Source organism: Schistocerca americana, chromosome X (assembly GCF_021461395.2).
Source record: "Schistocerca americana isolate TAMUIC-IGC-003095 chromosome X, iqSchAmer2.1, whole genome shotgun sequence".
In the NCBI taxonomy this organism is placed as follows: Eukaryota; Metazoa; Arthropoda; class Insecta; order Orthoptera; family Acrididae; genus Schistocerca; species Schistocerca americana.
Genome location: NC_060130.1, coordinates 429,673,787 through 429,686,242, shown reverse-complemented (window position 1 = coordinate 429,686,242; position 12,456 = coordinate 429,673,787). Strand labels below are relative to the sequence as shown.

Here is a 12,456-nt window from a genome sequence, read left to right as displayed (position 1 = left end):
TGTCATTTGTTATGCAGTGCCTACTGATGCGTTTGAGAATCACCTTCTCAACAATCTTACTGAGCGAACTCAGAAGGCTGATGGGTCGGTAATTTTGTGGGAGGCTGTGGTCTTTCCCCGGCTTCCTGAACATCAGGACCTTGGCCGTCTTCCAAAAGGCGGGGAAGTGTTGGTGTTTTAGTATGGCATTCGTTATGTGTGTTAGGTACTCAGTTGCTTTATCCGTGAACTCCTGGAGGACACGGTTTTGAATGCCATCATGACCAGGGGCTTTCCTAGCAGCGGAATGCATTATAGCCCAGGAGACTTCGGCTGTGCTAGCATGTCGAATGTCGTCGCGCGATGGTTGGGCTAGAATGCGTGTAACCTCTTGGTCAGTAGCAAGTGTGAACACTGGATCTTATGGTACCAGGTTCGGTGTGAATGACGCTGCGAGTGTTCGAGCCATTAGTTCTGCTTTCTCTTCCGCTGAGTATGCAGGTCCGTCAGGCCCTTGTAGCGTTGGGGTGTATATTTTCTCCCTGGTGAAGTGTCGGGCTAGCTGCCACACGCCAGGTCGTGCGGTGTCCAGCCCTTCGAGTTTTTGATTCCACTGTTGTGTTCTATGTGTTTGTATTTTATCGTGTATGATGCCCTGTAGTCTGTTAATGTGCCGTTTGAAGTACGGACGCCTGGTGCGCTGCCATTGTCTCCTGAGGCGATTCCTCATTGAGATTAGGCCCAGGATTTCCTGGGGCAGGGCCGCACTGCGTTGTTGTGAGGTGCGATCAGGTATGGTGCCTGCCATTGCGTCCCGGACGGCGTTAGTGAGGGTTTCTACTGCCTAGTCAATTTGTCCTGTTTCGTTAATTTCGTGTATAGGTGGGATGTGGCTATCAAGCGTTTGCTTGAACAATGTCCAATTCGCACGCCCGTAGTCCAACATCTTGCGTTGTTCCGTGTGCTGCAGTGTTTCCTCAATGTATAGTATTACAGGTTGGTGGTTTGAGGGCAGATCGTTTTCAACGGCAACGTTGAGTGTCGCTGTAATGCCCTTGATGAGGGCCATGTTTATCACGTCTGGCCTGTGTCCCCTATGATAGGGAATGTGCGTCGGTTCAGTCGGCGCTAGTATAATGTAGTTTCTACCTAGCGAATGTTCGTACAGTTTTTTGCCGTTGGGATTTCGTATTCGTGAATTCCATTCTGGGTGTTTTGCGTTCAGATCTCCAGCGACTATTACTCGCGGTGAAATGTTGAGTAATGTGCTGATATCACGTGTTGAGATGCCTACAGGGCTGTTGTATACCGATATCAGTGTGGTGTAGGCTCCGTTGAACTTGACTCTGACGGCCGAAGCCTCGATTTTTTCCAGTTCAGGGAGCTCTATGTTTGTGTGCTCAATGTCTTTGTGTATGACGATTGCAGTTCCACCTGCCACGGCGTCGCCCGGTCGGTCGGTACGATAGACACAATAGCCAGGAAAGTTTAATTGTTTGTGCGGTTTAAGTTTAGTCTCGCTCAGTAGCGCGACAAGGATTCCCTTGCGCTCCATGAACGCGGCAAATTCTGCCCTTTTGTTGTGGATCGAGTCTTCATTCCAGAACAGGATCCGTGATAGTGTATGCGGGTCTGCGTTATGGGCCGGGTGTGGTATATTATTCATGTAAGAGTGTTGTGATGGCAGTGTGTATGACAGCCCAGTATTGCCCGGGTTCGGCGCTCATGAGCTGGGTGATGAGTGTAGTGGCGGCCGTCAGCACCTTGGTAAGGATTTGAACGGTCGTGTGTCGGGGGAATAATGTTTCCAGTATTCCGCCAGGTGGTGTGTTGGTGTTGGGTGTGGCAGCCTGAGGTGCTGTAGTGGAGTTAGCGGCCGCTTGTGCGGGTATTGGTGGGTTGTTAGGAGCGGCATTTGTGCTTTGTGACAGAGGTTGTGGCGCCTGTGTTACTTCTGTGGTGAGGGGGATGGTAGTGTGAGTTACAGTCTCAGTGTCTTGTTGACTGTTTTCCTGTGTGTTGCTGTTCTGTTGTTGCTGTGTGGCCTGTTGTGGTGATTTCGTGTTCCCCGCCCTGTGTTTGCGTGTACGTCTATTCCTCCTCTGGGCTTGGGGTTCGGGGGGTTCTTGTGTGGGTGTGTTTTCCTGTATATGGTGCGTTTCTTCGCAGCACGTGATTTCCGGGAGTGGGGTCGTGTTGTTTGGGGGCATAGGTGTTGGTACCGATGCTTGTTGGGTTTCAGGTGTTGCCTGTGGTTGTTGTGTGGCTGTTGCGGTTGTTTCACGTGTGTGTGTGTAGGGCGCTGAGGTTCCGCAGCCTGTGCCGTTCCGCCAGGGCGTGAAACCGTGGCAAACGTTACGCCGTTCCTTACTGGATTCGGCGCTGGCCTTGGACGTGGTATGTCGTACAGTACCCTACTTTTGTCTTGTTTTCGCTTCAGCGCCTGTTTGTATGAGTTGCACTGTCTGAAGTTTGCCGCATGGGGCCCACCGCAGTTGGCACAGCGTCGCTGGTTTGGTTGTGTTTGTGTGCAAGTGTTGGATCTGTGGTTGCCAGCGCATCCGCGGCAGCGAGTTGCCAGGCCGCAGCGGAGGGCCGAGTGGCCGAACCGCTGGCAGTTGTTGCATTGTTGGGGGACGTTGGGTGGTTCGTAAAGCTCTACACGTACGTCCATCCGCAGAAAGCTCTTTATCTGCAGGATGGCGCGGGAATCAGCCGAGTCGGCTAACTCAACCATGTAGTGTGGTAACGGTGCGTGTGTACGGAACCCTGTCATCCGGGAGGCACTTTTACAGTCGAATCCCAGATAACAGAGGGCCGCATGTACTGTCTCGTTGGAGGTACTGGGATCCACTCCCTTGATCACGTACTGCTGGGTTCTCTCGTCCAGCGTTCTGTACGTGTAATGTTCGATCTTCCGATCTTTGAGGAAGGTCAGAAGATCTTTGTATTCGTTGTCTGTGGCAACGTACAGTGAGGCCCTATCCCCCGAGTACTTTGCATGTAATGTGCTGTTTATGTGCCTCTCCGCGAATGCAGTGTTAAGGGCACTAAGGTTCCCGTAGTTTTGTATAACAACTGGGGGGAAACCAGTCTTGTGTTGTGTGGGCACTGCTGTGGCTTTGTGTGCTTTGTTGTTGTTCGCCACAGCTGTGTTTGCGTTTTGTTTTGTGTTAATGTTGCTAGCCTGAGATGAGCTAGTGGGTGTAGGCAACAGCGCCTTTCGGTTGCCTAGCGAGTTTGGTTGCTCGCTTGTTTGTGCTGGTGTTTTTTTGGGTCTGCGTTTTGGGCCCTCCACCTGCCAGGGCTCTGTGTAGTGGTTTTCTGTATCCACATCCGCCGCCGCTGCCTCGGTCTCTTGAGGCTGCGGCGCCGATGGGAGAATGGTACATGACTGTCCAGTGACAGGTGAGTGTAAAGTGATGTTTAGTGTAGTTGTTTTGGTGGGAGAGACGTCCGCCCCGAAAAGTTCGGTGATTAGCCGGCGCGACTCGAGCTGCTTTTGCGCTTTCGCGCCAAGCTGTCGAGCGTCGCCAGCCGCTCCCATGCCTCCGGTAGCGGGCGGGGCGCGAGTTTCGGCGGGTGCAGTCGATCCTCGCGCCTCTTGTGTTGCAGTCTTGCTGCGGGTGATAGCAGGGGAAGTGCTAGTAGCGTCCGCCATCTCGCACTTATTTATTGGGTGGGAAGGGGGAAACGACAATTTTACTTTTCTCGAAAGGCGAGAGAAGTGTTACTTGTTCCCTATGGAAGTGGGTGGTCCCTACTTACGCTAACATGCGCTGTTCGTGCAAGCGCGGCACCTAAAGGAGGTGCGGAAGAAGAATGGCCTGCAGCACGCGAGCTTGGTCCCGTGAAGGAGCCCTGGTACTGCCTCAGAGTCCCTAAAAGAACGTGAGAATCACGTTGGCCTGGCGAATTGTTTACCAGACTGTCTGCGCATCTGTGTGAGCGTTGGTTGTGGCGGCTGAGGGGGGCGGTCGCGGGCAAGAGGCGACAAATCGGGACCTGATCAAATTTATCGGCGGCTGTGGCACCGGATGGAATTGTTCTGATATTTTCCACACTTGATGGAGCGAAGGATCTGAATGCTTGAGAATCTGTTCTCTAATTATGTTATCAGAGACATTGTATGTGGTCACATCACGAATCATCATGTCACTATAAAAGTTGCTAAAACTACACTTCAATTTACACTTTCTAGTGAGACCCTGTAAGTCGGTATACCACTGACGGTACGCCTGTTCCGGCGAAAGAACTGAAATCTGGCTGCCGCGACCTGAACTTGATGTTGTTGGTTGGTTGGTTGTTTTTGGGGAAGGAGACCAGACAGCGTGGTCATCGGTCTCATCGGATTAGGGAAGGATGGGGAAGGAAGTCGGCCGTGCCCTTTCAGAGGAACCATCCCGGCATTTGCCTGGAGTGATTTAGGGAAATCACGGAAAACCTAAATCAGGATGGCCGGACACGGGATTGAACCGTCGTCCTCCGGAATGCGAGTCCAGTGTCTAACCACTGCGCCACCTCGCTCGGTGGTACTTGATGTTCATAATACTGGCTTAATGCACCTACTTCTCCATCATAGGAGAGTGCGTCGGGAGACGACGTACGCAAGAGTTTTTGAATTAAGCGAAACACAAGTATTCCCGTGAAGGACAGGGTTGGGTTGGGTTGTTGTGGTGGAGGAGACCAGACAGCGAGGTCATCGGTCTCTTCGGATTAGGGAAAGACTGGGAAGGAAATCGGCCGTGCCCTTTCAACAGAACCATTCCGGCATTTGCCTGGAGCGATTTAGGGAAATCACGGAAAACCTAAATCAGGATGGCCGGACGCGGGATTGAACCGTCGTCCTCCCGAATGCGAGTCCAGTGTGCTACGGACAGGAAATAATGAGATTTCACAATACCTTGAATTCGATGGACTTGACAGTGGGTCTGTAACTGGGTGACATACTCGAGCGTTTGTTGGATCGGTCGGTTGGTCTGTTGGGCAGCCGACGCAGCGTGTGTGTCAAGCAATTACCGTACAGTAGACAGCAATGTGGCAATTCGCTGGTTCTGAAACTGAAAAATCTGATTTAGTTCCAGTGTAGGAGCAGTCAGCGGCTGAGGCGGAATAGCCATTCTAACGCTAACAAATTACAGCAAAATATGAAGAGACAAATAGAAAAGGAATGTGCAAAGCCTCTGAAAAGAGAAATAGATTACTTCTGCAGCTCCTCTCCTGTAATACATGCAACAACAAGAACAAATGAGCAAATAGAATCACTGCAACTACAACTCCCCTGCAGAAACCTAGAACACATGAAAAGCAAACAAAACTTGTATAGCGGTAGAGCTACGTGAAATTCGTTTATGCTATAAATGTGCGATAAAATGCGAAATCAACGCATTTCAGCGAAATTTATTAAAATTTGCAGATTTCAGCGAAATTCATTAAAATTAGCATATTTTAGCGAAAACTATTAAAATCAAGATTTTTTTCCGTAAGACAAAAACCGAATTTCGTTTCCTTGTTTTAGCGATTTTGCTCGACCGATTTACACAAATGACGTCTGGATATCAGCTGTTCTAGTTACCGCAATGGCTGTTACTCTTCAATTAAAAAGCAGAAGTAGACAATTTCACGCTCAGTCTAATTTCCTACTTCTCCTGAACTGCACAAAACGTCTCTCCGTCCACATTAACCGAAAATTTTTAAAAACACGACGTAACCTCACAATCTGATACGCTTCAACATCGGTTGTGTGTTTACATTAGGTTTGTCTGATATAGCCTACTTCAGTCGACTTCAGTAAGATTTGACCGTTACTTCTGAGCATGCGCGAGTTGGATTCTACTCCAACGCTTTGGCACCAATGTTTGTTGGTCGCAGTGTGTGGAACCGGCCGTATGGTGTAAACACGTGTATGTAACGTTTTGCGAGTGTTGCGAAGTGATAATAGTGTGTTAAAAACGGGTCGGCATACAGTCAGTTTGCAGGAGCGATGCAATGGCTATCCCAAAGAAGAAGTTTTTTATGTTCACGATAAAAATACTTTTATGTGTCGATTTTGTAATGAGAAGCTCAACTGGGAGAAGAACAATTTAGAAAAACACATTAATAGTGCAAGTCATCTGGGCAAAAAAAGCGTTTGCAGTGGTTGCAGGAACTTCATCAAAAAGGCAGGTTGCTATTGGCGAGATGTTAGACAGAGCCAAAAAAAGCTAAATTCAAATTTCAAAATGCTAAATTTTCGAAGTTTATTTGCTAATCTGACGTAGCTCTATATATCAGACTCGTCGCCCCTTGATGTGGCTGTGGCCTCTGGTAATGTTCTGTGGCTCGTGGCTGGATGAGGAGAGGGTGGTATCATAGGTGGGTGGCCGGTTTCCTCTCACTACAACACAAAATGCGCACGTGGTTAAAATACACTTTATTACAGGAACCAATTGACTTCATAACTTCAAAGATGTCCAGTCTGAAGTTCTGTGGTTAACAGCAATCAAATGACACGTACTAATTCTTGAATCTTGTCTGTGTCCATATCACAATTATATACCATGACTAACGTTCCCTCATAGCTAGCTAAGGTATGAGGCGATGACTATCACTGTAGAGGACTGAGTCTCGATGCGACGTACTGAGGTACTGAGCTTGAGAGATTGAGTGATTGAGGCAGCTCGTTCGGCAATGGTGACCTATATGCACACTGCCCAGGAGGCATTATCGGCGAGTAGCCTGGGGGCATGTCTTCGTCTTCTCTTATCGTAGGCACGCTTAGTTCAGAGCCTGCTATACAGTGTTTCCTAGTGCCGACCAGTGTGCTGGCAAAGGCGTACGCCAGTACACACTACATTGTTGTTTCACTCTTTTATTACGGTATCTCTGGCAATACAGCACAGAACTTTCTTGGCCCATGTGTATTATATACCGGGTGATCAAAAAGTCAGTATAAATTTGAAAACTTAATAAACCACGGAATAATGTACACTCCTGGAAATTGAAATAAGAACACCGTGAATTCATTGTCCCAGGAAGGGGAAACTTTATTGACACATTCCTGGGGTCAGATACATCACATGATCACACTGACAGAACCACAGGCACATAGACACAGGCAACAGAGCATGCACAATGTCGGCACTAGTACAGTGTATATCCACCTTTCGCAGCAATGCAGGCTGCTATTCTCCCATGGAGACGATCGTAGAGATGCTGGATGTAGTCCTGTGGAACGGCTTGCCATGCCATTTCCACCTGGCGCCTCAGTTGGACCAGCGTTCATGCTGGACGTGCAGACCACGTGAGACGACACTTCATCCAGTCCCAAACATGCTCAATGGGGGACAGATCCGGAGATCTTGCTGGCCAGGGTAGTTGACTTACACCTTCTAGAGCACGTTGGGTGGCACGGGATACATGCGGACGTGCATTGTCCTGTTGGAACAGCAAGTTCCCTTGCCGGTCTAGGAATGGTAGAACGATGGGTTCGATGACGGTTTGGATGTACCGTGCACTATTCAGTGTCCCCTCGACGATCACCAGTGGTGTACGGCCAGTGTAGGAGATCGCTCCCCACACCATGATGCCGGTTGTTGGCCCTGTGTGCCTCGGTCGTATGCAGTCCTGATTGTGGCGCTCACCTGCACGGCGCCAAACACGCATACGACCATCAATGGCACCAAGGCAGAAGCGACTCTCATCGCTGAAGACGACACATCTCCATTCGTCCCTCCATTCACGCCTGTCGCGACACCACTGGAGGCGGGCTGCACGATGTTGGGGCGTGAGCGGAAGACGGCCTAACGGTGTGCGGGACCGTAGCCCAGCTTCATGGAGACGGTTGCGAATGGTCCTCGCCGATACCCCAGGAGCAACAGTGTCCCTAATTTGCTGGGAAGTGGCAGTGCGGTCCCCTACGGCACTGCGTAAGATCCTACGGTCTTGGCGTGCATCCGTGCGTCACTGCGGTCCGGTCCCAGGTCGACGGGCACGTGCACCTTCCGCCGACCTTTGGCGACAACATCGATGTACTGTGGAGACCTCACGCCCCACGTGTTGAGCAATTCGGCGGTACGTCCACCCGGCCTCCCGCATGCCCACTATACGCCCTCACTCAAAGTCCGTCAACTGCACATACGGTTCACGTCCACGCTGTCGCGGCATGCTACCAGTGTTAAAGACTGCGATGGAGCTCCGTATGCCACGGCAAACTGGCTGACACTGACGGCGGCGGTGCACAAATGCTGCGCAGCTAGCGCCATTCGGCGGCCAACACCGCGGTTCCTGGTGTGTCCGCTGTGCCGTGCGTGTGATCATTGCTTGTACAGCCCTCTCGCAGTGTCCGGAGCAAGTATGGTGGGTCTGACACACCGGTGTCAATGTGTTCTTTTTTCCATTTCCAGGAGTGTAGATAGAGAGGTAAAAATTGACACACATGCTTGGAATGACATGGGGTTTTATTAGAACAAAAAAAATTCATAAAATGCCCGACAGATGGCGCTGGACAGCAAAACGTCAGTGACTGTGCATGACAATCGTGTATAAAAGGAGCTGTAATGAGAGAGAGACGGTCGCAGGTTCGAATCCTGCCTCGGGCATGGGTGTGTGTGATGTCCTTAGGTTAGTTAGGTTTAAGTAGTTCTAAGTTCTAGGGGACTTATGACCACAGCAGTTGAGTCCCATAGTGCTCAGAGCCATTTGAACCATTTTTGAGAGAGAGAATCAGATGCGCCAGCAGTCGCAGCATGTTGACGTTACCTGAAAACGCGCTTTTATTGAAGCTGTGTTATCAGAATGGGGAATGTGCTAGTTCAGCGTTACGATCCTATCAACATAGGAAGGGGATTCGACGGGTAAAGGTCCGTTGACAAATGCAGCTGTGGCGAGAATGATTTCGAAGTTCGAAGCCACGGGTTGTTTAGAAGATAGACCCCGTAGTGGCCGACCGAGCACAAGGCGTAATGCTACTGAGACAGTTCAGGAAGAAATGGAGACTGTAGCGGGTTCGTCTATGCACGGGGAAATCAGCGCTCGTGCAGTCGCACGTCGCACCGGCACTCCATACACTAGTGTTTGGTTGGCACTTATGCGTACGCCCCGATGCTATCCGTACAAAATCCATCGGCATCATGAACTGTTACCTGGTGATTTAGTGAAGCGGAGGGCATTTGCGGTGTGGGCGTTTCAAAAGATGGCGGAAGATGACAATTGGTTGAGTAACGTGTTGTGGACCGACGAAGCTCATTTCACGCTGCGAGGGTCTGTCAACGCTCACAACTGCAGAATTTGGGCTACCGAAAATCCTAGAACTGTCGTGGAAACTTCATTGCACGACGAGAAAGTCACGGTATGGGTTGGATTTACCCCATCTACCGTTATCGGGCCTTTTTTTCTTCGAGGAAATGCGTGATTCTAGTTTTGTAACTGCTGCCGTGACGAGTGAGAGGTACCCCGATATGTTACAGAATCGCATCATCCCCAGCCTGGCTGATAAACACCTGCTGGAACGTACGATGTTTATGCAGGATGGCGCTCCACCCCATATTGCTAGACGCGTGAAAGATCTCTTGCGCGCGTCGTTTGGTGACGATCGTGTGCTCAGCCGCCACTTTCGTCATGCTTGGCCTCCCATGTCCCCAGACCTCAGTCCGTGCGATTATTGGCTTTAGGGTTACCTAAAGTCGCAAGTGTATCGTGATCGACCGACATCTCTAGGGATGCTGAAAGACAACATCCGACGCCAATGCCTCACCATAACTCCGGACATGCTTTACAGTGCTGTTCACAACATTATTCCTCGACTACAGCTATTGTTGAGGAATGATGGTGGACATATTGAGCATTTCCTGTAAAGAACATCATCTTTGTTTTGTCTTACTTTGTTATGCTAATCATTGCTATTCTGATCAGATGAAGCGCCATCTGTCGGACATTTTTTGAACTTTTGTATTATTTTTTTTGGTTCTAATAAAACCCCATGTCATTCCAAGCATGTGTGTCAATCTGTGCCTCTCTATCTACATTATTCCGTGATTTATTCAGTTTTCAAATTTATACTGACTTTTTGATCACCCCGTATTTTGTGCTCCCTGAATAATATTTGAAACACTGTTCAAGAAACTGTACACTTGTCCTGTAGTACGTAACATCCACCTTTTTACTGCAGGGAAGATTACGCCTAACTCTCATGGCTAGGATGTGATGTGCTGTGAACCATATACGGCATTGGCTGAAAAAACAGAAAGACTGGTTTATGATTTCTGTGTACCACAGCTGAAAATATCAAGAAATGCATGCCGCACCTACCTCCATTTTATTTTCATTAGTCATAATTATTGTTTTCCACTTAAGTCTCCTCCTTGATCCATTTGTTTGTTTCCTGTACATCCTAGTAAAACCCATTTCGCAACTCACTGGCCAAACCTCTCTTATTGATTGGTTTTCACATTACATGTCTATGGCTCACTGCTGTAAATCAAAACTGGTAAGTACTGATAGAGTGAGTTTACAATCAGCTTGCATTAAATGCCTTGAAGAAAGATTACAGTTTAACATGTTATTGTTGATGAAGTCCTTAGAGCAGTAGTACTAGCTCGGATTCAGGTGGACATGGGCCATGTTATTTAAGTGCCTTAAGTGCTCTACAGAAATCACACAAAATCTAGTCTTATAGGGCTCCCAAATTCAAGTCTCGTATCTTACCACTGCACCACCTATCTTAGTTTAACAGTCTTGACTTACAGAAAGTTATTTACAATTACGATGTAGTTCCAGAGTACTGATTATGCTTATGGCAGTTATAAATGACAGACGTGTGGCAGGAACATAGACAATAAACTGAAGGGGTAAAATGTAAGTGAAACAGAAGATACTAAGTATTACATAATAATTCAAGTCATTCTTATAACAAAGAACCAAATACTTCTGTTTTCAGATTGCAGACCTACAGACATCAATAAAGGAGAAAAATGTGTCTGGGATTGTGCTGTACGATGTGTGTGCTCGGTATGTCAGCCACTTTTCTTTTCTGCATTCATATATGTTAAAATCTGTTTTATAATTAGATTATGTGTATCATAATTCCAAAAATCATTCGTACTTATTTATTTATTCTTATTCATTTATTTCTTATCCATTCATTTAAAGATAAAATGAAATAGTATTTTATCCACTAGACAAGAAAATAATTGTACTTCTCATTCTTCACAGTTAATAAAGAGCCTCAATGCAGCATATATTGGGTTGATTTCTGGGCATGATATATTTTGTGCTCCCTCAGTAATATTTGAAACACTGTTCACAAAACTCTACACTTGTCATGTAGAACGTAACATCTACCGTTTCACTGCAGGGAAGATTGCACCTAACTCGCATGAATATCATGTGATGCACTGTGAACCGTATATGACATAAACTGAAAACACAGAAAGACTGGTTTATGATTTCTGTGTGCCACAGCTGGAAATATCAAGAAAACGACAGGCATTATCATATGTTCTTGTACTTTCATAATTAGTATATACTGAAAGTGCATAAATAGTGTGCGAAGCTGCTAACAGACAATGAGGCACTAGATGTCCGTGTGGTATGCTCCACCATGCGCCGTATGGTGGCTTCTGGTGTACGTATGTTGATGTAGAAGACAATTTTCCATTTCACGTGGTGAGAACTGTCGTACAGTAGTTTCTAGAGCATTGTTATGAATTACACTTGACATCAAGGTTCCTAAATTTCACAAATGTGAATGGTGTTACACGGACCTAGGGTAGAATTGGTTGTTGGCTTAGATCTCACTAATCACATTATTTTAATCTACAGCAATTGTCTTATGTATTCATGGATATCCGGCACTATTAACCTCCGGTTAAATACCTAGGACTAATAGAATCCATACAACATCTAAATTCAACTCCTTTGTGTGTCATAGCTAATTACATGACTCAATTGGTAGATAAAATATTGTCGCAGTAGAAGACGAGTATCGGAGTCACCGTAATGCCGGCACGGTAGCTCAGCGTGCTCGGGCAGAGGGTTAGCTACCCTCTGTAAAAAAAATAAAATAAAAAAAATAAAAATAAAAAAAAACTGAGTGAACGGATCAACAAAAAAACCTGAACGGGTGTCCTCGGACGTCCGCCACGAACAAATTCAACAAACAATATAGAGCTTTGAGATCTAAAAAATAGTGTAGTGATTATGATACTAGATTGTTGCACGGAGGGTCGTGAGTTCATAACTCTTCTAAACTTAAAAATTTAAATTTATATATTCCGTTCGAGTACATTCTACAAGTATCTAAAAATGGCAAGAATCATTGTACTGGAATGTTCTGTAGCTGTATGTATACCATATGTGTTCTGGCCGGAAGCAGTTCGCTCCGCACTCTTGTACGTGCAAGTGCTGAATAAAACTTCGTTAAGTAAAGTTAGTGTTCGTCATTCATCTGATTACACCTTCTTCTACGTGACATTATTCTGGTGTAGGCGCTGGGTATTG

General features: G+C 47.2%; 1 protein-coding gene across 1 annotated transcript in view; it reads left to right on the top strand.

Moving 5' to 3' along the window:
- The window catches only part of LOC124554700 (patched domain-containing protein 3-like), a 633,296-nt gene that overhangs the window by 360,197 nt on the left and 260,643 nt on the right, over nt 1-12,456 (top strand). Inside the window, exon 3 of the mRNA XM_047128324.1 lies at nt 10,895-10,965. Within this exon, the coding sequence (XP_046984280.1) occupies nt 10,895-10,965 (71 nt within the window). The remainder of the gene's footprint in view (nt 1-10,894; nt 10,966-12,456) is intronic.